General features: G+C 41.4%; 1 protein-coding gene across 3 annotated transcripts; it reads right to left on the reverse strand.

Moving 5' to 3' along the window:
* Nucleotides 1–602: 602 nt before the first annotated feature.
* taok1b (TAO kinase 1b) lies at nucleotides 603–25,418 on the reverse strand. Of its 3 annotated transcripts, none has more exons than XM_063488633.1 (21): nucleotides 24,806–25,418; nucleotides 14,394–14,652; nucleotides 13,823–13,894; nucleotides 13,193–13,294; nucleotides 13,071–13,116; nucleotides 12,871–12,967; nucleotides 12,622–12,735; nucleotides 12,213–12,304; nucleotides 11,647–11,740; nucleotides 11,341–11,422; nucleotides 8,544–8,711; nucleotides 8,118–8,324; nucleotides 7,756–7,890; nucleotides 7,305–7,541; nucleotides 7,056–7,184; nucleotides 6,130–6,213; nucleotides 5,820–5,939; nucleotides 5,480–5,719; nucleotides 5,148–5,360; nucleotides 4,766–4,948; nucleotides 603–4,518 (listed from the first exon to the last, which is right to left on the reverse strand). In XM_063488633.1, exons 2-21 carry the CDS (start codon nucleotides 14,523–14,525, stop codon nucleotides 4,024–4,026), a joined length of 3,042 nt encoding a protein of 1,013 aa, XP_063344703.1. In that variant the 5' UTR covers nucleotides 14,526–14,652; nucleotides 24,806–25,418; the 3' UTR covers nucleotides 603–4,023. The 3 variants fall into 3 exon arrangements, with proteins under 3 accessions (XP_063344703.1, XP_063344705.1, XP_063344704.1); XM_063488635.1 differs by lacking the exon at nucleotides 24,806–25,418 and adding an exon at nucleotides 24,213–24,299; XM_063488634.1 differs by lacking the exon at nucleotides 24,806–25,418 and adding an exon at nucleotides 24,172–24,189.
* Between the last annotated feature and the right edge of the window lie 521 nt (nucleotides 25,419–25,939).

Consider the following 25,939-nt stretch of genomic DNA (forward strand, 5'->3'; position numbering starts at 1 on the left):
CCCAACATGTTAAAAGGGAATTATTAATCAATTTTTCTGCTTCTCTCACAGTCTGCCCACTGAAATGATTTCTATTTATTTGTGGCAACAAATTGTTAAATGATTTTTTTTTTTTTTTAAATATAGTAAAACTCATCCAAACTGTACAAAAGCTTGTGCTGCACAATGGAGGTGGTTGTTGGTGCAAAACTCCCTGAACTTTCTTTGGTACAATAGTACAAATGTTTATTTTGCAATCCCACAACAAAAAAAAAAAAACCCACCCAAATTATAAACAATCCCATTTCATTTATATGGTGCCAAAATCACAACAACAGTCACCTTAAAGTGTTTTATATTGTAAGGTAAAGACCCTACAGTACTACAGAGAAAACCCCACAATCAGACCACCCACTATGAGCAAGCACTTGGTGACAGTGGGAAGGAAAAACTCCCTTTTAACAGGAAGAAACGTTAAGCGAAATGAAATTCTCTACCGGGGTCTCCGTAGGTCTTAAAATGAAACAGTTACACCTTTTCATTTCACATCCATACATGACTGTATTTCCTATTTCATACAAGACACCACAGGACAAAGAAATATTAAAATTATTTTATTACAGATGATTCTTTATCCAGTAGCCCTCTTCCAACAAAAAATAGTAATTACAAACAAAATATTACATTTATCCCCTAAACTTTGCCTTTGAGTTTCATTTATACATTTTACTTTGTCATCTGTAAGGAATATCTTTTCTCTTCTGCTATGCAACATTCAGCTTTCTGCACAATCTATACATTTGATACAGTTTAATACAGATCTCTGGACCAGGGAGAATAAAACAGCAAGATCCACCAAATGACAGGAGATAAAAGGAATACTGATAAAACAGACTGTACAGAGACATAAGCCTGCCTCCCACCTACTTTCAGCAATGGCAGTCACCTCCTCCCCCAACCCCAACACTGAGAGTTGGGGGGGTGGATCACAGTAGACTCTTTAATCTGGTCAGTCACTTGTGCAATCAGTGCAACTGATCCAGTTCAGAGTGACCGAAGTCTAAAGGTAGACTGCCTCGCAAAACACCTGGGAGTTCTAGTAAACACAAGAGAAGGTCTAAAAGTCCACCACTCGTTTGGCCCTCTGCAGACATCATCTGGAAATTAAAAACACCCCTTCTGGCATAAAAACACTAAAGACCTGGGGGGAAAGTTGGTACAATGGCATACTGGCGCTTTGTTTCTGAGCCAAAAAAGAGATTCAAACTATTGAGTACAGGTTGGTACTTTCCCCCCCACACACCAAAGGCAAATCATTAAGTGCAGTGTGAAAATTGTTTGTGTCGAACCATAAACAAACAGGGCTCTTGGTGCAGATCAGAAAATGTAAGGTCAGTGGACCCTACAAGACCTAGAGTACTGCTTTTCAAAAATGTTTACTGTCTACAGCAAGAATCTGGAAACAATTTTAGCCATTTCAGATTTTAACACTTCTTTTTTTTTCCTTAAATAAATCTTTAAAAAGACTTTTTCCCCTCACATGTTATAAGATATGAAGCAGAGAGGCTGAGTCTTCACTATGGGGTACAATGTCAGTAACACATAGCCAATGCTCAAGCAAAGGCTCCACCTAACTAGTTTTCAAATTATGTGCAAAATCATCCTCATACACTACAAAACAAAGTGTTGCCGTTTACTCGAGGCAATCTGACCTACAGTTGTGTTGTTATCATTCACAACAGCATATCTGTAACAAGTTCGAGAACTCGCAGCTGCAAATAAGACAGTGAAAAACTCAGCAGCCGCGAATCGATCCATCTGCAAATCGATCCATCGTTTATGCCGCCGCTCTAAAGCCACGCACCGCTGTTCCTGCATCGCAAGTTAACTCGTCTTTGATTTGTTGATTCGATCTCCACATGTTCAGATTCAAAATATACAATATTAACACGCTTTTCCTGTACATTCCACCTCTGCAGCAACATATAATGCATAAACTCTGTTTCACAATAACACTTTCCACCTTTAGCTTTACATCTCTATAATCCTTCTTAATAGATTTATAACATTTACATATATTTCTTTCTTCTTTTGTTTTACTTGAGAGAGCTCATTCCACAAAGATCAAGGAGGCGAGCGAAGACCAAAAAAACCAAAACAAAAAGGAGGCTCCAGAGGGGAGGAAACGTAGGCAGAGGGATGCTGGGGGACAAGATCGGTGGTCAGAATGTGACATTGTGGTCATCAGGGGTGAGACAGAGCGGGGTGTCAGACCGGGGAAGGTTGCAGGGGCATGGCAGCGGAGATCCCAGCATCACCACCCATCCACTCTTCAAAAACGTTCAGCAGTCACCAACCAAGCTGAGGGCTAGTGAAGCTCCTCCTCACTCTGTGTTCATTTGTTTTCACTGTAGGGTCTTATAAGGTTTTAAAAAAAATAAAATAAAGAAAATAACAAAGAAATAACAAAAAGGCATTTCGGGCAACTGTGAATAATAATACTTCCCAAAGCTTCACGGACGTTTTTATACATTAATAAATTTGCCTGCTGCTGCTGACTGTGTTGCCAATTTACATCCAACTCAGCTCACAAAGGCTAAGTGTGCTATTTTCAACGCACATGCATTTAAAAACCAGGCTTACGTAATGTTTGCCTGGGCGAATAAAATGAATAGCCACTACATGTTTGTGTAAATGTGTCCGATTAACAATTAAGAGTGGGTGAAAGCCTACGCCAAAGTGCAAATCAAGACATTCAAGGCTCTAACTTGAGTGTTCTTGAGGTGGGCCAAAAGGCTTGTGTCATTTTTTTCTCTTTTCTTGTTGTTGTTGTTTCTAACTGCATAGTGCATCACTAAAATGGTGCCAAATCAGATTGAAATTGTATTGCAAACAAGTGATGAGTGAACACCAGTTTTGAAACTGTTCAAAGTTGAGGTTAGGTGCTGCTGAAAACCCATCTCTGTCATAGGGCCTGCAGACTAATAAGGATCCAAGTGCCCTTCAGACTGGCCTTCCACTGAGCAGGTGTGAGTGAAGGCCAGAGGCCTGTGGAAACCCAAGAGCTGAGATAACAGAGCTGAACACGAAGGACAAGTGGCTCCTTTGGCCACGTGGCATTAATGTCCACTGAACTGCCTTTCTCTGGCACAATGTGTTTCATTACACCACAGTATTGTTGGCATGAGTAGCTATAACGACAAATCCAACTCTGCACCTTTACCTTTGGCAGCTGGGCTCACGGTCCTCAAGAAACCTGCATGGCACTTGCACCAGAACGTACGCAGCTTTGTTTTCCATGAAAATGATCTTGCTAAAACTTCTACGTCAAGTCAGCTGGATTAGCTTTGGAGCTGGAATTAATACTGTCACCACAACTGTCCCCCTGCACTGCAGCTAAACAGTCAGCAACACCCACAGCTATTCACTTACAACGACCTTCGCTCTCTTTCTCGGTCCATTTACTTCCTCAGCTGCGTCAAGCGTCGCTTGAAACAGTCCTTCCGTTCTCTAGTCTTCCCCCAACTACACATAAATAATCTAATTTAACTTTCATCAGTTTGAATCTGGTTTGAAGGACAAGCTTAGCACCTTTGTGCACAATCGGTCCCACTTGGGTTTAAAACAGAATACTGCGATACAGAAGATGGCAAACAAACCACTCTCAATAGAAAATTAACACACTAGTTTGGGATTGTGGCAACAGAGACTAATACGGCAGTAACAAACACACACAGCAGTGTATTCTGCAGTAAAAAAAACAAAAAACAACAAAAAAACTACTATTGCACTACTGTAAATGGCCCTCGGGTATCTTATTAGTCTCAAGTCTTCTGGGTTTCCACAGACTGCTGCTAGCAGTACACTGATGTAGAACAGTGGTGACAGGAGAGCGGCTGGGCTCAGGTAAACCCAGCCTCAGTACTGTGCAGTGCGAGATGTACTGTGGTATGTGCGTGATGTGTGTCTGTGTACAGTTATCTCGGAGCGAGATATTAGCTTTAAGACAATTTTTGTGTGTGTGTGTGTGTGTGTGTGTGTATTTTAGGTGTATGACAGGTGGGATCCATTGGAGATCTGAGAGGTGATGCTGGCGCTCCTGCTCATGCCCTGTTCACTCCTCCCCCCTGATGACGTCCTCCTCATAGCCTGCGGGCTGTTCCTCACCCCTCCCGCACCTCCTTGGCTACCCCTCTGACTACCCCCACCAGGGTGGTGGAGGCTCCAGGGTGGTGGGCCCCCAGCCAGCATGGGGTGACCCCAGGACTGCTGTGAGCTGGAGCCCCCCTGGTGATGACTATGGTGACTGCTTCCTCCACCTCCTCCCGGCCAGTGGCCTCCCCCCTGAGCCCCCTGGCCTCCTCCTCCTCCTCCCCAGCCTCCCTGAGAATCGGGAGCCAGGTTAGTGAGCACCATGTTGCTGAAGCCCAGTCGCATGGACTCCGAGTCAAAAGCCTCGATCTCTCGGGCCTGGCGCTCCAGCAGTGAGCGGATTCGCTCCAGACGCTCGTTTTGAAGGGAAAGCATTTCCTCCTCGATCTGGGGACATAAACACAATTTGACACCGGAGAAAAAACAGGCAACTACATTGTTTGTATTACTGGCCAAACGTATGAACAATCCCAGCGTACTAAAGATAAAACACAAACTGTATGTGCAACACCTACAGAGAATTGGTACATATAAATGCAGAGGTAAACTCGTGATATGAAAAGAGCACCGCAGTCCTGTCACTTCCCAACATGCACTCACCCACATCCCGACATTAGACAAAGGCTATTCTTACTTTCTGCTCCAGCAGAGCCCGCCGCAGAGACACCCTCTGCTCCAGCTCCCTTCTCTCCTTGTCGTGCTGTGCGTCTGTCTGCATCTTGATTTTGCTCTGGTAAGCATTGAGCAGCTCAAGCTCCTGCTGCAGCTGCATCCTCAGCACCTGACACTCCGCCTCCTGAGCTTCATCCAACCGCAGCTAAGGGAGGGAGCAAAGAAACAGACCTACATAAACGGGTTCTTCTGTGGCTGTTATGCATTAAGAAAACATTAAAGATGCCCTTCACAAATATATTAAACAAATTAGCTTTGAATAATCTATAGATACATGCTCACTATGTTGCTCAGAAATTACTTATGTTTGATAAATGTTGCAGATCTTCCTTTATGAAACTTACAGCCTGTGTGGAGAGCATTTCATTGATGGAGTGGTCATACTGCTCGGCGAGGATGGCCAGCTTCCTAGTCTGCTCCTCCTTCAGCCTCTTTAGGACAGCCTTGTGGTCGGACTTGGGTGTTGTCTCGAGCAGATGGTTCCTGAGGGCCTTGTACTGTCGAGTCTGCGTTTTGCAGGTCTCCTGAAACTGCTTCTTAATCTGAAGCTCCTTAGACTAAAGGGGAAAAATAAAAGTTGAATGAGATGAGATTAATTCCAGTTAAGTGTTGGTAGTAAATGATTTGTTATAGGAAAAACAAAAAAACAAAAAACAGTCCTCATCTTTCTGTGTACCTTCAGGCTTTTGGGCTGCTGCCGGACCTCCATGACATGCTTGCGCCTCAGCTCCCTCTCCCTCCTCTTATTGTACTCCAGCTGGTTGGTGAGCTCTGTCTGGTGCTGGGTGCGTATCAGCTCTGCCCGGGCCTTCTGGATTGTTGCCAGATGCCTGAACTCCAGCTCCTGCATGGACTCGTGATGCCTCAGCAGCATTGCATGCTCCAGATCCTTCTGTGTTTGACGTTTGTTCAGCTCCTAAACAAACAAACAAAAACTCAAATACGTATCAAAAAACTGTGATATAAAGTGAGACTGTGTGCTGCTGGGTATCTGTTTCTCCTGTTTCTCTCCACACCTCTCTGGCCAGGTCCTGCTCCACATTGTGTCTGGCGATGAGGATCCTGCGTTTGAACCGCCTACACTCCAGCTCCAGATACTGCCTCTGTCTCCTCAGCAGGTTAGCCTCCTCCTCAGCCTGGAAATAAACATATTATGGTTTTGTAATAAATAACCATAGAACTCATACTGCCAAAAAAAATAAATATATCAAAGAGACTCGGCAAATAAAGCTTTGTGGGGCAGACGAGTAACAGTGCACATTGATGACCAAATTTAGGTAAAAATCTCATTTGTTCTTTGAAGGGTACATATTGAGTGATCCTCACCTGGAAGTGTTGGATGTTCTCTTTCTGCTTGGACAGCCACTCCTGCTTCTCTTTTTTGGGAGTTGACTGGTTCTCACTCAGCTCCTGCCACACAGGTGTCGTTTAGCTTTTCTTTTTTTTCTTTTTTTTAAATATGCAGGGATTCAGTTTGACACAAAAGCGTTTGAAGCCCTGCATTCCTTAACCTGCGCCGGTCAAAATTCACATCTCACAAATAAATATTTAAATCCACCTTCAGCAAAAATAAATGAAGCATGTTCCTGGTCTTTGTCTTGGGTGATAATAAATTACAAATATTTGAGTTCTCGACTGAAGTAAAATGTGTTTTTGTTTTTACCCTGCTAGCAAAATGGGAAATGGGGGTGAGATCCACTGTACCCATGTCTTAATCATCCGGGCCACATGGACTTTAGGCTGGAAAATTACAAAATAATTCTCAATTTTCAGGAACCATTTGAATTTCCTCTCTTGCCTAAAATGGTGGGGGAGTCATGGTAATGTGAAGCGCACATGGTAAAATCTAGGCAGAGCTGATTTTTCTGTCTGTGTTCAGACAGCAGTACCTTGTGAATGCTTTATGAGATACGGCAGCAATCTCCTCGTAAAGCTCGTCTTCTCTTCTTTTCAAACCCATTACAATTATGTCTCTTGCACAAACGGAGTTACAGTCATTTAAAAAGCACTTGTAAATTAGTTGATGGCCGATGGTAAAAAAAAAAGAAAAAAAAAAAAAGTTAAAGACATGATTTAACTCAGTGGAAGCAAAATATAAAGAAATGAGGGGTGACTCAGGACTTTTGTGCAGTACTGGATATTGTAAATTTACTAATTATTATTTATATTAAATTAGAATTTAATTATAATTATCTTTATTTAGTCTGATAAACAGGCTGCATTTATTATCTGCTGAGGCGGATGTGCGTTACCTCTTTGAGCTGCTCTTTGCGTAGTTTATATTCCCGCTTTTGCGACTCCAAGAAGCTGCTGAGCTCCTTCTTCTGCTGAACCTGAATGTGCTGCTGGAACTTCTTCTCATCGTTGGCAAACGTCTTCAGCTAAATCGAACATGAATGTAGTTTAATATCATAATGTGAGAGCAGTTCGCTGTTGTCTCTATAGACTATTAACTGTGTTTTTCCTCTGAATTAATATTTTAGTTTCGTTTGTCTACATACGTCTTTTTCCAGGGCCGCTTGGTGCTTTTTAAGCAGCTTCTCCATCTCCTGGGTGAAGTTGTTCCTCTGACTCTCCAGCTCTTTGTCCAGCCTCAGCCTGTGCTCATCCATTTCCCCTTTCAGCTTGTTCTCCAGGGCCAGTAGGTGCTTCTGATGTTGCCGCCTCATGCGTTTGTATCCTGACATCTGCTCCCTCAGCTCCGAGTCCTGCTCGTGTTCTTGCATCTCACGTGTCACCTACAATATGACGATGAAGAAGAATTATCAGAACGTTGTTGTTACACTAGGACACTCCACTTATCTGATTTGACACTTGTGCTTGTGAGTGGTAAACAAATCTACTCGCAAGTCTCCACCAAGGAATTTTAAACATTTGCTAAATATATAACACATAATATTTCAGGCCTTTTGTCAAATCAAAGGAAGGTTTAGTAAGCAAATGTGTTCTTACAAGTGATGCTGTGCGTATAGTGGCAAAGTGCTCTCTGTTGCGGTAGTGCTTCCTCGGGGCCTGAGCTGGTGTTGGCTGGGGCTCAGTGGGCTCACTGGTGGCCACTTGTTCCAAAGAGAGACTCTCTTCTTCCTCCTGGAGGGGGGTAAGACAACAGAATAATTGAGAAGATACACTACACAGTGTAACCGTGGACAGAGCACATTCAAGACACTTGGAGCATTGACATGTATGCATGGACTGAGAGAGTGATGTAACTTGAGCCCAAGCTCCCAGCAAAGCCATGTGAGGCTTTATTATAAACTGAGATCAGAAGAATCCACCTTTAAATTGTTAGCATGTGTCCGAGTCATTTCACCTACCGGTTTGAGGTGTATGACTGAGCTGTTGGACATGACTGTGTGATCTCCTTCCATTAGGTCCAGCTCACTGCGGCTGTCCTGGGCTGCTTCATTCAGGCTGTTGACAGAGCTGCTCTGGGAGCTAGCGCTGATAGACATGCTGGGGATGGACTGATTACTGCCAACGCTGTTCACCGTTCCTGTCCGACCTCCACCAGGCTCCAGGTCCTGAAGACAAAGCCGAAAGAGTGGCGCAGAGAAAGACGGCGTGCGAGGGAACAAGAGGAAGAACGAAAGACACAGGAGACGCAGACAGACATGCATACAAACAAGGCATTTAGAGTTACTGAGGAAAGCCCTTTTAAAGTGGCAAATTCATTTGTGTGCCCACATGAATCCTGTTCTTGTCGCTCGAGTTTGGATGCTAGCCAGCAAACGTCCACACACCTCGTCTGCATCCTGGGCTTCTGAAGTGGGCCCATTGTGGGCCTCCTGAAGGAGGATCTTCTTCATCTTTCGGTACTGCAGGTTATCCAGCTCTCGTACGGCATCCTTGGTTCTCTGAATGAGGTCCATCAGCACAGAGTCTGGACGCTCACGTTGCAGAAACTCGTGCTGTGGGGCGGTGAAAGGAAAGTTACTTGCATGTCCATTTTTAACTGGTAGGTTTCTAAGTAACGAGACAGGAGACGGGGAAATAACATCAGAATGACATCAGAGAGCCTTAATAAAAAAAGAAAAAGAAACAGACTAACAAGACAAGCCTATAAAGAGTCCATAGTGTTACTGGTTATGTGAGTCATTTTTTTGCATTACATTTCAAATATTATGAATGTGATGATGGGATATTCAGTACTGCCAAAAGATATTGAATGCAAGTGATTAGGTCATAGCCCTGGGATTTAATGGGAGGATGACTCACACCAGGCAAGGTTGTCTCATACTATGCCAGATCATTGCTGTCCCTTCTCCCTATGCCCCTAACCTCTATGCTGACCTGCACCGACAAAAGCCTTACAGCCCAGGCCTGGGTATACTACTTCAGGATCAGCAACTCAAGAGCAACCACACCAGTTAAATTGGGGACAAAGGTGCTCAGGCATTGATTGATTAGTGTCAATCTAAGAGTGATGATCCCATTGGTGTGGGTTTATGCCTGAATATTAATATGTATATTCTTTGTCTGACAATGACACAAATTAATTTTTTTCAGCAAAAAACAGGGGAAAATAAGCTGCATGTGTGAAGAGTCTTTTCTTGACTGTTCAAATATACTTACACGTGAGAAGTTCTACTGAAACAAGTGAAGCTTGGATTTTTACACTACAGTCTCATAACATTAGATGAAATTTGCAAGTTAGCGTATAATAATAAGTTACAGTATCCGCAAACAAAAGAAACACCTACACGAACTGCTCTGTCATGGAAACCCATGCCATGAAGCTCCCAGCACACAGTTCCTAAACACTTCAACACTGCACTAATACTACTTACAGACTGTGGATTATCTAGGAGGGAAGTAATTTCACAAATAAAATTGCTGGAACTTAACTTGCATCGTCTGTAAAAGGGCTAGGTGCTTAATTATTATACACCTGTGACAACAACACTGAAAACACCTGAATTCAGAGGTCAAGAGGTGCAGCTTAATACCTTAATACTTTCTAGTTAATAATAACACTAGTTACTAATACTAGTTATTATTAATCTCTGGCTCTCTTCCACAGTGCGTCTTCTGTCTTGTCTCTCTCTCCCCTCTTGGACATCACATTTTGGGTTGTCTAGACCAAAATACAAAATTTTGCTCTACAGGGGCCTGATATCCACTTACGAGGAAGTTATACTGCCACTGTTCTATCAAAATTTAAAACAAATGTCCTAATATGTGGATCTCATTTTTCTCAGAAACAAAAGGAGGTTAAAGGAAGTTTTTCCTTCCCACTGTTGCCAAGTGCTTGCTCATAGGGGGGCGTCTGATTGTTGGGATTCTCTCTGTATTCATTGTAGGGTCTTTACCTTAAAATATAAAGGCCCTTGTGGGCCGGTTGTGGTTTGGCACTAACCCTAAGCCCAAGATCCTCAAAAGGAACATGTGTTATATTAGTTAGTCAGAGTTAAAAGTTAACCCTTAATATATAACATTAAAATCCCAGAATGAGTGCCACAATAGTTAAAATGTCAGCGCATAAGCTACTATTACATTTTGACAATGACTCTTCCTACCATGTGCCTGCTTACCAGAAACCCCATGTATAAGGGGAAGAAATGTGCACAAGAGCAGATCATCCAGATGACTGTCTGTGAAGCTATGACAGTTATGACAGCTAAGAATAAGACCCAGGTAGATAAAATCACGCATTTCCTCATAAGATTAAAAGGCATTTGCTACGCACTTTAATGCTGGGCATACACTGTGCGATTATTGGCTTATTTTGAGCCGATTTTTCAGTCGTGCGACCGTTTTGGTGATCGGCCCGAGTTTCGCCTTCATCGTGTGTCGTGCATCGTGTAGTACATGTGGGGTAACGAGAAGCTTTTCTGTTATAACCTTCATTTTATGGACGCACAGTGTGAGCACTCAGATCGCATCACAGCATCGGGCCGTATAGTGTGAGACCCTGCATCGTGACCTACGAACTTCTAACCCCTGCGAGTCAATCATGCAGTTTGAGCAGAAGCTGAATAACGCGACTGAAAAAAAAAAAAAAAAATCGCACAGTGTATGCCCAGCTTAAGGTGGTTAAGTTGGGCTACAAGTCACATACAGGAAAACCACACTAAGCAGCAGCTAAAAACACATTTCAGCTGATCTTGAGATAGGCACAGTTTTAGAAGTTGACATTTAAAAAAAAACAAAACAAAAAAAAAAACAATGTGCCGTGTTTTCATACCCAAAGGACAACTTCCATTAGCAACAGAGAGTCTATTAGCAGGCTAAGTGACAGCTGCTCAGTGACTTAACGATGGACACTGAAGTCACATCTCCATAGTAATTACAGCAAGCTCTGTGTGCGTGTGTGTGTCTGTACATGTTTTGGTTGTGTGTGTCTCTGTCAGTTTATCCGGAAACGGAGGATTAAAGAATCAAAATAGAAGCTTATGTGAGGAGAGAACAGAGTGCAAACATCACAGGGAGCTTCATCACCAGAGGGCTCGTCAGTATCACATCTTAGCACAGTGACCCTGCTGCTCTCTGTCTCTGTGTTGCAGTGTACGGTACATCAGCACATGTGCGCACACTTACACCCAACATGTCGTCAGAGTGCGGTCGGTCCTGGGGGATTTTCTGAAGGCAAGAATCGATAAAGTTTCTAAAATCTTCTGACCTGGAACAAAGACGAGGAGAACAGAGACTGTCAAAAAACAATGACACAGAGAGTGGGCATCAAAAACAAACATCATTATTTCAGCTACAAAACACTAGATATAGATAGAATAACTCTCTGCTGGCATCCACAAAAAATATACACCTTTGTTTCACATCCCCAGCAGACAGCTGAATTTAACTACACAGACGATAAACTGTGTGAGTGCATGTGTGACACCTCACCATTCACTGGACTGCAGCGTGGGGCTCTCATTCTGCGCTATGTGGTATAAGGCACTCATTGCATTCATGTTAAACAAGGGAGGCTTCCTCTCCGCTGGAACAGAACGACATCAGTCAGACACCAATTTAATTACAGGGTGACTGCTATGAGTAAGTGAAGGGTTAAAGCTGCCTTTCACAACTGATGAGAAGTAAAAAATACCCAACTGTGATCAGTAACTATACTGATGCAACAAAACATCACAATCACTTTGTCAGGGAGAGCAAATCCTTAATCTTTCATTTCCAGTAAAAGTAACTTTCTCCTGCTGTTATACTTTTATTGATACAATAGAGGTGGCGTGGTGGTACACTATTAGCACTAGCACCACACAAGTTAAGATAACTGCTGATTCTATATTGGCCCACGGGTGTGAGGTAGATAAAGTTAAGACACATAGAATAAAGCACTGTATGAATGTCTGGTTAAATGTGGGTTGCAGGTTAAAGTGCATTGAGTGCTCAGCAAGACTAGAAAATTAGCTTTATAAATGTCAGTTCAATCATACAAACACACTGTCACTCACCTAATTCTATACAGGTAATCCCTAAGGACCAGACGTCCACCTTTCCATCATACTGGCCTTCATCCATAGCTAGAATCACCTCTGGGGCCATCCTGGATAAATTCAAGGAAAAACATAAATCAGGACAAGGGATCAGACAAAAAGCCACATAATATAAATATAGGGTAAATTAATAGTAAATAAGGCAAGGTCTAAATCCTTATCATATGCTGTTACTGATTACAGTATCAAAGCATTTGACTGTATCGGCAGGCATGGGTATGAATATGAAAATATACAATCAGTTCTGGTCAATCGCTCCTTTTAACAGACACCCACTTAAAGAGTCGATAAATTCAGTTTTGGTTTATGCATGCAAAACATACACACACGCACGCTTACACTTACACTTTATACAGATTTCACTTACCAATATGGCGTTCCCACAAAAGAGTTGGCAGGTGAGGCAATGGAGGCAGAGCCAAAATCTGCCAGTTTGACTTGGCCAGGCTCAGTCAGCAGGATGTTGCCAGCTTTCACATCCCTGAGAGAGAGAGAGAGAGAGCGAGAGAGAGAACATCACAGCATGTGGATAAGTGGAGAGATGTAGTGTTTACAGTTGCTTCCTAACATACTTAAAATATCATAAAATAAACAGTTGATGGAGGACCTCACTCACCTGTGGATCATATTATGGGAATGAAGGTAGGCCAGCCCCTGCAGAGCACCATGTGTGATGGCAGCAATCTCAACTTCTTGTAAAGGTTTTTTATGAACTGTAGGAAAACAACCAGAACAATGTGCATGTTTCTTCTATGTGAACTCACTCAAATATCCACATGCCATTTAGAAGAGTAAAAACAACTGTTTGCTTCTCACCTTCTAGCAGGTCAGAGGCCGAGCCAAGACAGTACTCCATCACCAGCTGGAAACATGACATCATTTTAAGAATAGCGGTGCTAGGCAGTGTGAGATTATGCATGCCTGTAAACTAGACTCACCCATGCTGTGTGCTCACGGAGGTAACATCCTTTATATTCTATACTGTTGGGGTGCCGGATCCTTTGGAGGAACTTCACCTCCTTTATGATGTCCTGCCATTTCTGTTGGGGAAATAAAGATTTAAATGGCAATCGTTGACTGGCTTAACAAACCAGAGGTGGCTGTGTCTACAATCTTGTCTTTAAGTGCAGAAGGGAGTAAAGTGGCTCTCTTCACAGATTACATATAATCAGATTAGAGGTAAACTGAAATCACTGGCAGAGAGGACTGCATCTGGGACAACAACAACAAAAATAATAATAAAAGTGAGCAGGCAGGAATGACCCTGTTGGGTTTGTAAGTTCAGTGATTTTAAATCAGAAGTGCAAATTTAACACTGCAGTCCAGCAGATCTTTATCAGGCCCGCCTCTACCTAAAGTTACTTTAAGATAATCTTTTATCTTCTACACAGCAAAGTTACTGATTCAGTGAAAGTGAATTCCAGTTTGCTGGAAGCTCAGAAACAGCACAATGTTCACCTATAACGTTCTTTGGATATTTGGATTTGGACTATTTGGCATCAATACTTCATGATTTGCTGCATCAATTTGCGTTTTTTCGATCAAGTTTCTGGCCACAATTTTCTCACCTCATTAGACTGTTTGCCACTGTAGGACATCTTTTTAATTGCCACCACCTCGTTTGTGCGCACATCCCGTGCCTGGGAAACGAGAAGGACACTGTTGGTACATGCTGCAATCAGAACATACACTGTATAATTAATTATCTGCATTTGACATGTTGTTTATTGAGATCTCTTTAAAAGATGGAAGTAACTTTCGAGTCTGAAAAATGAAGCCAGGAGTAGGTTTAACCTGGATTCTCTATAATGGCCAAAAGGCAGGGACACCTCTGAGGACATTTACATCCAAATAAACACTTTCCTGTGGAGTTTATGGGCTCAGTGTTACACCATTTAACGAATAGTTATGTCTATAACTTCTGTTCCCTGAAGGAGAGGAACGAGGTACAACACATAAGTATGGGAGGACACGCGAGGGCGTGATATCCCATACTTATGTGTTGTACCGAGTAAATCGACTGAAAGGGAACTGATTTTATCACCTTTTAAAGTGTACAGTTTTTTTTTTTAACCACGCATCTAATCCAAAGTGACTCTGTCTTTTGTTTGTGTCAGAGTAAAGATGCAGTTCCCTTACAAAGTAGACGGCGCCAAAGCTGCCATGGCCAATTTCTCGGAGGTCAGAGAAAAGCTTCTCTGGATCTTCTTTGAAGAAAAGCTCAGCCACCTCCGGATCCTTGAGGCTCCCTGCCCTTACGGAGGAGGGCATCCTGGTTAATGTAGTCCCTTATCACCCACGCAAAGGCGATGGGACTATCTGGCTGCTGAGCTATGGCAAAGCAGCTGAAGATTCATCTGCGGTAATCGATGACCCTAAGGAACCAGTACATGGGCGCCTGCATGGACAGAAAATGAGACAGAGACAGCGAGATGTGTTAGCAAGGATAAGATGAAACACACTGATCCTGCAGAGGAGGAACAAGAGTTTGACGATACCAGCAAGATGAGTCAAAGACCTTCAAAGAGGAAAGAAGGAAATCTGAGCACAACTTTGACCTAAAAGAAAGCAAAAATGAAATATTTTCTCAAACGCTTGTTTGCTCACAGGGTGACAGGGCCAGAATATAGCTTTATATTTCATGAAAAGAAAAACACAAAAGACCGAGTTGGTCAGAAAGGTCACCTCTGAACTATATTATACTTGGTGATTTTGGCCTTCAGCTACTGACACTAATTTAACCGCTGAGTCATCACTAGTACTGCCTCAGCAATTACTGTAGATCTTTAAACTACTGGGATGACTGGGCAATACAAATATTCCAACACAAGAATTGATTTCATGTCCACTGCTATGAGCTGGCCTGCAGAAATGAAGGGTGAGCTGCACTGAACGATCAATCCTGGCATAGGGCTAAATATTTTGCATCATCGGACTCACAACTAACACATTTACATATGCAAGATTAATACTGTTAACAAGCCTCATTCAAATTATGTACCACACGCTTAGTGTGCTGAGTGAATGTGAATGCTGCGAATGTTTCCCCTCGTTAATCACTTAAGAAGGCATTGTTAAAAAATATAACCAAGTGTTGCTACCACTCTTTATAACGAGAATTAAAGTAGGCTTCATGCAAACTTTTTGAAAGTTTGTATAAAAATTCTCTCACCTACATGTTGCCTTGTGAGTATGGATTATAGGTTTGTTTTTTTCTTTTGCTTGAATTTAAAATTCATTTTTAAAATCAGAGGCTTTAACTTTTGCTGCTGTGTTTTTGGCAGTTACATAACTACGAGTGGAGATCAACACGCCTGCTGAGACCCTGTTTTCTGATCTTCAATCATGTTCTCACAGAGCAAACTAATTTACCATGTGTGAAATTCTGTTTTAGAGGTCAAGGGTTTACACAAACAAAAATGTTGGTAAATCCAGACGGCCGTGAGTAGTGAAAGGGTGGGGTGGTAAAAATATTTAGTATTTATAATAACAGCAGTATGTACAACCTCAACAACTCTGTGAATTAAATTCCCCAACATCTGTCCTGTTGAAAAAGCTATCCAGCTGACTGTTAAAAAAGAAAAAAGAGAAAAAGAATTGGGAAACAGAGTCCTCAAAGACAATAAATATTTTGGACAGAATGAAATAGAAACTGTTAATATAAACATGCTTAAGTAAGAAAAACAGAGGTCCAGTCTTATTCTATTGGATTCTAGTGAATAGAGATTCAGATTTTTCTAATTGTGCCATAATGAAAAAAAGCAAATAAGCTTAAAACTTTGCTGTTAAGCAAACTTTTACGCTTCATCAACAATAAACAGGGGTCAATTTAACTATACACGAAACATTTAATATACAGGTATTGACATTTTGCATACATGTGACCACTATCCATGGGACATTAACTTCTAAACCAGCAGAAGTAGTTGAAGTTTGATAGCAGCTGCTGGAAAAATAAGTGCTCAAGCCCCATTCACACCTGTCAGTGACCGCTTGGCAACCACCTGTCGCTACCAAAAAGAATGCATTTTCCAACCAGTTGGCAAAAACCTCCTTGTGATTGCTTTGGTTGCTACCATATTGTGAGATTGCCTGTAGATTGTATCAATGTGACAGACTTGTCTACAAATACTGGCCAGCCGCTCTGCTCTCAGTTTGGGAGTGTGGGACACAACTTGGGAATGGAGAAGGTTTGCCTTCAAAAGTAAAAGTTGCACCTTTTGAAACATGTTGACTACAGCGCTAAGGCACAACTTTTATTCTGAAGCTAAACCTTCTCTATTTCTCATTTGGCTGGTAGTTAGGGAGTATTTGAAGATAAATATGGAAAGGAATTTTTGTGCAGCACCTTCTTTGCAATCAATTTCACCGAGCGACAGCCAACAAACTCCAGGAACCACTTGCCAACCAGTTGTGGAATTAACATTGTTCCATAGCAACCAGTGATTATATCACATGCAATATGGTAGACAACTCTTAAGCACATACTTGACATCATGCGTGGAACCTCAACAGCAAGGTTTTACTTGGTGTGAGATGCTAATGTGAACTTGTGTGAATTTCCCAAAATACACATGACATCCAGTCTCATGTTGGTCAAAGGGCCAACAGGAGTGCTGGACTGCCAAAGAAAAGCGAAACTATGCATTAGTGTTCCAATGAAAGGCAGTGCATAACATCTTCATGTCATGTGTTGCCAATCAAGCTCATCAACATTTTTCAGTAACGATATGTAGCATGTACACAAAAACATCTACATGTGGCAGTTTTACCGCATTAAAAAAAGCAGATGGCACGGCCATGTTAACTTTAAAGTTAACGCTTAGAGATGTGATTACACATGTACTGTGTACTCTGAGATTTTGGGGATTTTGTGCGTGAAAGTAGAAAAGCTTCAAACCAGTGTTGCTGACAAATTAAGAAAAATATCAGCTCTAACCTAAAAGCTCGTCGCAAAGTCAGAACGATATACTGACAAAGCATTCGGAGCAGCAGCAACAACCAAAAATGTTAACAACAGTCTGCTGTCAAAGTTTTCTGTAACTTTTCCTAAACCACAATGACTTTTTCTAGCAGACATGTGACTACACTTCCTCATAAATGCACCACACTGATCTCACAGATTGCTACAATGCACGGCTACAACATTACATGCCAACAAGCGTTTTATTTCTATTTAACGTAAGCAATATTAACAAAGTCATTTATATATATTTAATTATATATTTAAAACTGACTAGAATGAAACCATTTTACTGTCATTACATTAAAAAAATATAGAAAAATAAAACAAAAAACATACAAAAACCCAAATAAATAATCTACTCTTAGGTTTTGTTTTTTTTAATCAAAATAAATAAATTATTATTAAACTTATTAGATGCATAACAATAACATATTTTGGCAAACTATACTTATAGAAATGATACTTGGCGGCACTTTCTATAGGTGAGTATATTTGGTAGAATGGCAGCTTTGAAACAAACTTTATTCTCTCAACAGTTTAAAAAAACAAAACAACAAACACCTATTAGCTTAATCTTTACCTCACCTGTTTTCTTACATCTGTGCGTGACGGAGCTGCTTGAGCCCCATACTCAATAAATGCCAAACACAGAAGTATTGCGACCAGAAATGAACACAGATGCCTCATTTTGCTGAACCTCTGCACTCTTTTTTTGATCCCCCATCTGTCTTTACTGTACTGATGAAAGTAGCCATAGAGCCCCTCACAGCTGTTAATGTTCGGTGATAGTACTTACTACCCTGCATTACTCAGCATACCCTTTAGGCCTCACTCACACAGCCCTAGAGATCTGTTGAAACCAACTGGCAGCAACTGGTGACAAGGGAAAAGTATGGTTTCTGGAACTGGATGGTCAGTGGTTGCTGAAGGTTGCTGACATTCGCTAGTATGAAATTGATCACAGAGAGGTATATGGTCCTGTACTGAAAATTGCTTTACATTGCTCTGGTCACTAGCAAGTTGCTGTGGTCATCAGTAATTTATATGGAAGATGCCATCTTGTTTGGAAACAATTCACCAAGCAATAGTGTGAAAGGTGTGATACAAAATGGAAAAGATTCTCCTTCAAAGTAAAATTTCTTGGTTCTAGAGGTAAGGCACAACTTTAACTTTGAAGGCAAACGTTTTCTGTTTCTGGTTTGTGTTGTGCCCTTTAGTCTCACTCCCACCTGGCGAGTATTTTCCAAGTGTTTGCAGACATGTCACCCTTTTTTCAAGTGCACCTAGAATACATGGTGTTTGCAGACATGTTGGTATCTTCCATGTAAACTACAGAGGACCACAGCAAAGCAATCACGAATCAATAACTCAATAACCAACCAGGGAATACATTACTGGAGGTTGCCAGAGAGTCAACAACTGGCGTCTAGACCTGTGTGATTAAGGCTTTAGCGGTGTTATTTGGTAAATGTGCAGTTACTAGTTTTCCAAACTATATACATTGTACTTACTTAAATTTTCCATGTTAAATATAATTCAGTATAAATGAATTATATATTTTTTAACCGCATTAGAACTGTACCTGATAAGTATGGCCAGTTAATGCAATCACTGTCTCAATGGAACCTTTAAAGCTACAAGTTTTGACTATTCACCGTCATGGTGGTATTTAGAAAATGTGTGCCATCCAGGAAGTTAAAACTGGTACATCTGGTATACAGTCTAGTGGTTAGAAAGGTAACCGAAAGGTAATACAAAGGTAACTACATAATTTCTCAATAGTGTTTTGCAGTGGTCATTTATTACAATGGTAATTTTTTCCCTCTCATGCTAGATGCTTTTCTATTCACATAATTATTACATTTTAAAATGTAAAAGATGCAGGCTTTCTGTTAGTGTAATGAAGCATAACTTAAAAAACAGCAGTTAAAATGGTTAATTGCAATTAGGGCTGGGCCATATCACATCGTTCAACGTTAATACCGGTATAATGTTGGGTAACGATAAGAAAATGAAATATCGCGATAGAATATGGGTAAAACGCGCATGCGCAGTGCCTTTGTTTTCATACGCACATGGCGGAAAAAGCATGGCGGCGACGGAGAATGAGAAGGGCGACAGCGGATCGTTGAATGAAACGGATGAACCAGAATTGGTTTGTAAAAATGCTGCAACTTCAGTGGTGTGGAACTGGTTTAGCTTTCGTCTGTCAGATACACAACAAAACACTATTTTTGGTAGAGCATGCTAGCGAGCCGTCATTATTACCGTGTTTTTTGGAAAATACAGCACACTTAAAATCAATCCTTTGATTTTTCTGAAAATCAGCAGTGCCCCTTATAATCCTGTGTGCCTTATGTATGAATTATGGTTGTGTTTACTGACCTCGAAACGATTTTATGTGGTACACGGCACTCGAAAATCTGTCAAATGTTTTAGTACGACTTTGCTAAGCTACGAACCTGCACTGCTTGATGGATTGTCGGAGCATTACGGCTATCATTGGCAGGAGCCTCGCGGAGTGATACGTACTCTTTTTAAGTTTTGTGGATATTATACATGGTTATGCTGAGAATATGTCGGCCAATTTCCACTGAAAATGCCTTTTGGTTAAATTGTCAGCAAGGAATTTGCATTTGTACTGTTAAATTTTTATATAACTTTAACACACATTAAAAAAAAATTAAAAAAAAAAACAGCTGCTTGTTTAAGTGAAAATACATTGATGTTTTTTTTTTGGCACTAATAAAGTTGTGGAGTTGTAAAGTATTTTGTCTAGTGTCAATTATATCGTCAGTTATATCGTTATCGCAAATTTTCAAATGCATATCGTGATAAGTATTTATGGTCATATCGCCCTGCTCTAATTGCAATAATTAATATATATATATATATATATATATATATATATATATATATATATATATATATATATATATATATATATATATATATATTTTTTTTTTAACATTATAGGGGAAATACAGAAACAAAGGGAGCAAAGATTAATTCTAATTTAAATAACACTGCAGAGAAGAGCAAATCAAGCACTGAACGCTGTCACATGACTAAATCTGGAAAAATCTGAGCTGCATTGCTAGATGTGTGTAAGCACATGCAATTATTAAGAGGAGAAGTGCTGGACACTGTTCTGCTTTACTGCTTGAGAAAATGGATTCTCTCTTGAAGAGTTATGCGAATTGATTTCCTCTGCACTGTAAAAATCACCATGATGCCTAATGAAGAGGCAAGCAATACACAAACCTGAGTAGCAACGGGTGTGATTGAGAAGCGGGGGGAGAGAGAAAGAAATGGAGAAGGATAATAAATAATCAAATAAGTTATTGATTCCATAGTGAATTTCTCTCAGCTCCACAGGATTAGCTACAGAGGAGCAATGCTGTGGCCAGACGGCTCACCAACAGCAGAGAAAAATATGTACAGGAAGTTCCAAAGAATTTTAATAAAAGCCAATTGAAACCCATCCTAAAACATCCATTACTACAACATAACACATTTTAATTACTGTTATTAATTAGACTCCAATTAACCTTTTTTTATTCTTGAAAGTGGATGATTCAAAGTCTTATTTGGCAAGCTGCAATTACACCAATAATGGCTTTGAATACAAAATGTAATACCAGATTAAGTATGAAGGTTAACATTGCTCCACATGTTCTGCCAGCCACCACACTAAACATACTGTTGGAGCGATTACTCTTCCTTAGTTCCTCAACACGTCCATGTTACACCCACATGCTTGTGTTTAGTTATTTTTGGGCGATTACACCCCCTCACTGCCTACTGTACTTGACTGGAGTTATTAACCAGAATACCTATGATCACCTATGGATATGCTTCCCCCCCTCAACAGAACTGCGGGAATTTAATAGTTTCGTTATGTTTGTTATATATACACACACACACACACACACACACACACTCATACAAATGGTGCCTAGAAGATGCTTTATGCTGTACTGTTAAATAATTCAAAATAGGAATGCACTTAGTTGATACATCTCACGAAGTGATCATGTATCAGCCGGATGTAACTGGTCCTAGTGAACTACTCCTTATTCATTTCTTAGAACATTCTCAAAACACACGCTTAATTAACACACAATAATTAAAATCTTCTCAAGCCCAAAAGAGAAGCATGATTGTAGTTACAGCTCATAAATGACCCCAGTCAGGCCCAGTGAGGTACTAATTTTAAAAATGAAAAATTTAATCTGTCATGTGTTACTCATCTGTGCTTGAACCAGTCAATAAACTGAGTTCATGCTTTGTTAATTGCTCAGCCGCCCCATTAAAAAGAAAAACAATAACAACAGCACTGCAACATCATATAACTGTTTGTTCAGAGAAAATGTTAATTTAATGAACTGCATGTGATGTTATTAAAATGGCTTACACACAACATTTGTATCCCTCTGGGATGGAGGGTGGGGTGTCCAAGCTCCTGCCTCCCAGACCGATTACAGATTGTGGCTTGCACTGAGTGGAGGAAGTGAACGCTCTCTAGCTAAGCTACCTAATGTCAATAACACATCTCAATTTCTCGTGCCATCGCAAAGCTGGTGATGGAGGGGAGAGACGCAGTGACCAAACGCTAAGAGGACTGAACCATCCAGTTTCTATCACAAAGCTCTATTTACACCCCTCCAGTTGCGACAAGTGTCAGCAGCATCAACGACATGCCACAGTTACTCTGAACAAGAGAAGGGAAAACAAATGCATTTAAAATGGCCCCTTCAACAGCAAATACGGGCATCCACACACCAAAATACTCATACGTCTCAGTGGATGTGGTTCATCAAACCAGATGGGCTGCTTGGTCTAAGGCAGGGGTGGGCAATCTCAGTCCATGAGGGCCGGTGTCCCTGCAGGTTTTAGATGTGTCCTCGAACCAACACAGCTGATTTAAATGGCTAAATTAGCTCCCTAACATGTCCTGACGTTCTCCAGAGGCCTGGTAACGAACTAATCATGTGATTCAGGTGTGCTGACCCAAGGTGAGATCTAAAACCTGCAGGGACACCGGCCCTCGTGGACTGAGATTGCCCACCCCTGGTCTAAGGGGATTTTGGATTTGAGAATATGCATGAGTTCTGATAACATTAGATTACTACCTAATCTACAGGTCACATCTTAAATTCATCTGATTCCTGATCCATTTACTGTGCTGAAATAAAAGCAGATCTCAATGGGTTATCAACAACAGAACAGGTGTATTTTTGGAGTCTGAAAAAGCATACAACCAGAGCAGGAAAAATGGGCTTGCGTGTGACTCAGGTGTACAAAAGCTCAACTGCTAGAAGTTTAACGTCATTGCTGTGTAATGCGCAACTGTCAGAAAAACATGCTAGCCCTGGTATGAAGAGCTGATAAGCTTCAAGGCATACACTTCCATAGATTACACAATTTGGTACAATTTCCTTATACAAATTACTTCTTCATTCACATCCCTTACTTAAAACATGGTCAAATAGACTCTTTAAACCTTTAGTTAATTGTAATCAAAATAATTAGCAAAATCTGAGAGTGAACTTAAAGATTATGATTGGTTTTAAGATACAGGATGCACAATGTCAATCTTGAGACATTTGTCTCATTTTAAAGTTTGTATCCTCAGTTGATCACCTGAAAACAATAAAATAAATGTGCCTCCCTACCCCCCACTTCTTGCTCTCACTCTGACTCATCAAATATGTTGTTGGTCTCCAAGTGTTAATCAGCCAGCCTCAATTACAGACGTCTCCCCCTTATTTCTCCTTAATATGGAAAAAAAATCTCATTAAAAGATGAGTCTTATTATCTGTGTCACTGACCACCAATGATGTCAAAAGATTTTTAAAACACACCCATGATGCACACAGATGTAATATATATTTATTAAAAAAGGTATAGGTGCTACGGTTTACATCTCCAGCATCTCCATGAACATATTTTTTCCCCTCTCTACCATACTACTGAATGTTGAACACCACAAATGGAACCTGAGGATCACTATCATGTGAGTAGCCCTCACTTATACCAGCTAAAAAAAAGATTAAATACAATAAAAAGGCACTGTACAATCAATAAGCTAAGTAAGGTTCATGGTATTACACGTGAAAGTGTATTATATATTATTCACTACAATAAGGCAAGACTACTACTGGCTGCCTTTGATCTCAACTTGAGCAGCCACTGCAGGCTTTGCTCTGGTGTCTAATCCATTTTTCCTGAGGGCGCTTAAATCCATTGTGCAGTTTGCCCATATTCAACATCACCCTGATATAACACTGGCAGGCAAGAAAACAACTTTGTAAGGGCTTCTCCAGCAATCAAGACACTGGGCACCACTCACTGGTTTGTAGCTTGACAGTGTGAACGCACTGTTGTTCTGACAGTCATGCAGACATGTAAATGAACAACTGGCAGGTGATCAGATGAGACCAAGTTATAATAAAGCTGGAAAGCAGACAGACAGGCAGCCTGCCAGAAAAATTAGTGATCAGTGAGTAGCAGAGAAAGTCCTGCTACATTGCACACAAACATCTAGAGAAGGCATGTCAGCCACCAAGCCTGGGACATTTGAGAAATCACCCCAAACGAAGCGCAACGCCTTGGATGCATGATGAACTTGGTGCCACAACTCTGGCGTTACTGAACCACATTCAGTGCCGTGTTGCCTCCGTGTGCGGCTGGTCCTCTGTGTAATGCATAAGTTAGGCGACAAAGACGCATATAAGCCAGGCAGAAGGGAAGCTTGCCGAGTAATATCCACTGTTACGCAATATCAACACTGAAAACTGAAGAATGCGATTCACGTCAATGCACTAAAAAAACCACCAGCCACCGACCGACGTGAGCGCTACCCGTTCTCGCACACGGCAACGATGATTTGTCAGACTCTGCTGGCCAACGCCGCTTGTAAACACAAAGCCAGGGAAAGCAACTTACGTGCGACATACATAGGATGAGCCTGGACCAATGTCACCTACCGCCACACTGCATAGCTTTTCAGACAGTATGTGACGATGTCCCTTAGAGGTAAACAAACTTGCCAAGCAGACACCCTCCCCTCCTCAGAGGCGAGTTTCACTCAGTGTTGCCGTACAGCCACAGTGGACAAAAACAAAACGAGGGAGTGGCACTGCTTTCAACCATAGTTGCATAAAGCGGATTAGCATGCTAAAGCAGCTAGCTAACGCTGCTTAGGTAAAGCAATCTGTGCCCATCCTTTTACTACCATGATAACAACTCTCGATTTAGCTCCCCAGCATTTCCCCTTGTACATTTGGATCAATTAGAGACATGTCACGTCGCCATTAAAAACATACTGTCTTCATACTAACAATGGGTGACTCAACTTGCCCAGTAAGCGGACTAAAAAAAAAATCTGTTGATGTGACACACTGTAGAAGTTGTGACAGCAACTTTTGGTTAGCTGGAAAATAGCATCCTATTTGGCTGGCTAGCTCGTAAGCTAAGATATATTGAAATTAAGCTCCGTTGCAGTATATAGCGTTGGGAGAACAAATCAACACACACAGAGTAAACGTTAGCAGAACGCTAAAGTTGGTTATCAACTCACCTTGTCAAGAAAAGAAAAATGGATCCACACAGGTTGAGATGAAGCGGGGGTATGAACGGCTGCTTAATCCGGTTACTCGGGAACAGAGCAGGGCAAAGTGTCTGTGGCTAAATCACGGGCAGGCAGAGCAATCCGGGCAAATCACTGGTAAATCAGAGTGCGGAATTCGCTAGCCGATAAGTTAGCAATGCTAATTCGCTAATCTAACCGCATAATTGCCCTACCCAAATACAGACGGTCATTCTGCCCAGCCCGATTATTCTCCTTAGCAATAACCGATTTTCGTCAGCAAGTGAAAATAATAAATATTTATATGAAAGCGAAGCAAAGAGCTGAGCTGGATAACGACTGACTGCCAAGCTTAAACTGTCACAACGAGCTGCAGGGAAGGCAGGCAGGGTACTGGCCAACCAGCTAGCTGCTAACGTTAGGAAGCAGCTAGCAAAGTTTCTTTACGAATAAGCAGTTCCCCAAAAATGGCGGCGGAGAGAATCACCTCCCTTCCACCGTGAAAGAACCGAGGAGCTAATGAAACAAACAGGAGTCGGAGCGGCTCAGGAGCCAGCTTTAACTGAAGCGAGAGTACACGTGTGACAGTTTTGGAGGTGGGGGGGTGGGGGACTCGCCGAGGTTGTCCTGCTGCACCCCGCGGGCTAAATGTTGCCCCCTCTCTCCCTCCCTACAGTTTGCTATGCCATCCAACAACTCCAAACACACAGAGGTGTGTGTGGATGGAGAAAGTAATACACATAATGACTGTCAACATTCCCTTCCCCGCGATTTGTTCGGCCTTATGCACTTTCAGACACTGGGCTGTATAGCTGTGTAGCTATATTTATATAGTAATTGTTTAACATTTGTTTGTCTGTGGACAACAGACCACGTCCTTGGAAAAATGGAAAGAGTAGAGTTTATTTACGAGGACCTAATTCTAGCATACAGCTATGGAGAAATTGTGCATAGTCTATTATAATGACATTATTGTGTAACTACAAGATTCACCCCCTCCCCAGTTTGTGCTCTGTGAGATTTACGGAATACTCCGGGTCGACCTGGAATAAAATATGAAGCAGGTTCGTGCAGATGACAGATGATCAGTCATGCTGTGTTTACATCAGGGGAGCAGCACACGCG

The sequence above is a fragment of the Pelmatolapia mariae genome, linkage group LG10_11 (assembly GCF_036321145.2).
Source record: "Pelmatolapia mariae isolate MD_Pm_ZW linkage group LG10_11, Pm_UMD_F_2, whole genome shotgun sequence".
In the NCBI taxonomy this organism is placed as follows: Eukaryota; Metazoa; Chordata; class Actinopteri; order Cichliformes; family Cichlidae; genus Pelmatolapia; species Pelmatolapia mariae.

Coding starts and splice junctions, on each gene's coding strand:
- taok1b (XM_063488633.1), bottom strand. CDS start 14,525: ATGCCCTCCTCCGTAAGGGCAGGGAGCCTCAAGGATCCGGAGGTGGCT. Junction 7,542..7,755: donor CTATACGCACAGCATCACTT/GTAAGAACACAT, acceptor GTCATATTGTAG/GTGACACGTGAGATGCAAGA. Junction 6,214..7,055: donor GCAAAGAGCAGCTCAAAGAG/GTAACGCACATC, acceptor CCTGTGTGGCAG/GAGCTGAGTGAGAACCAGTC.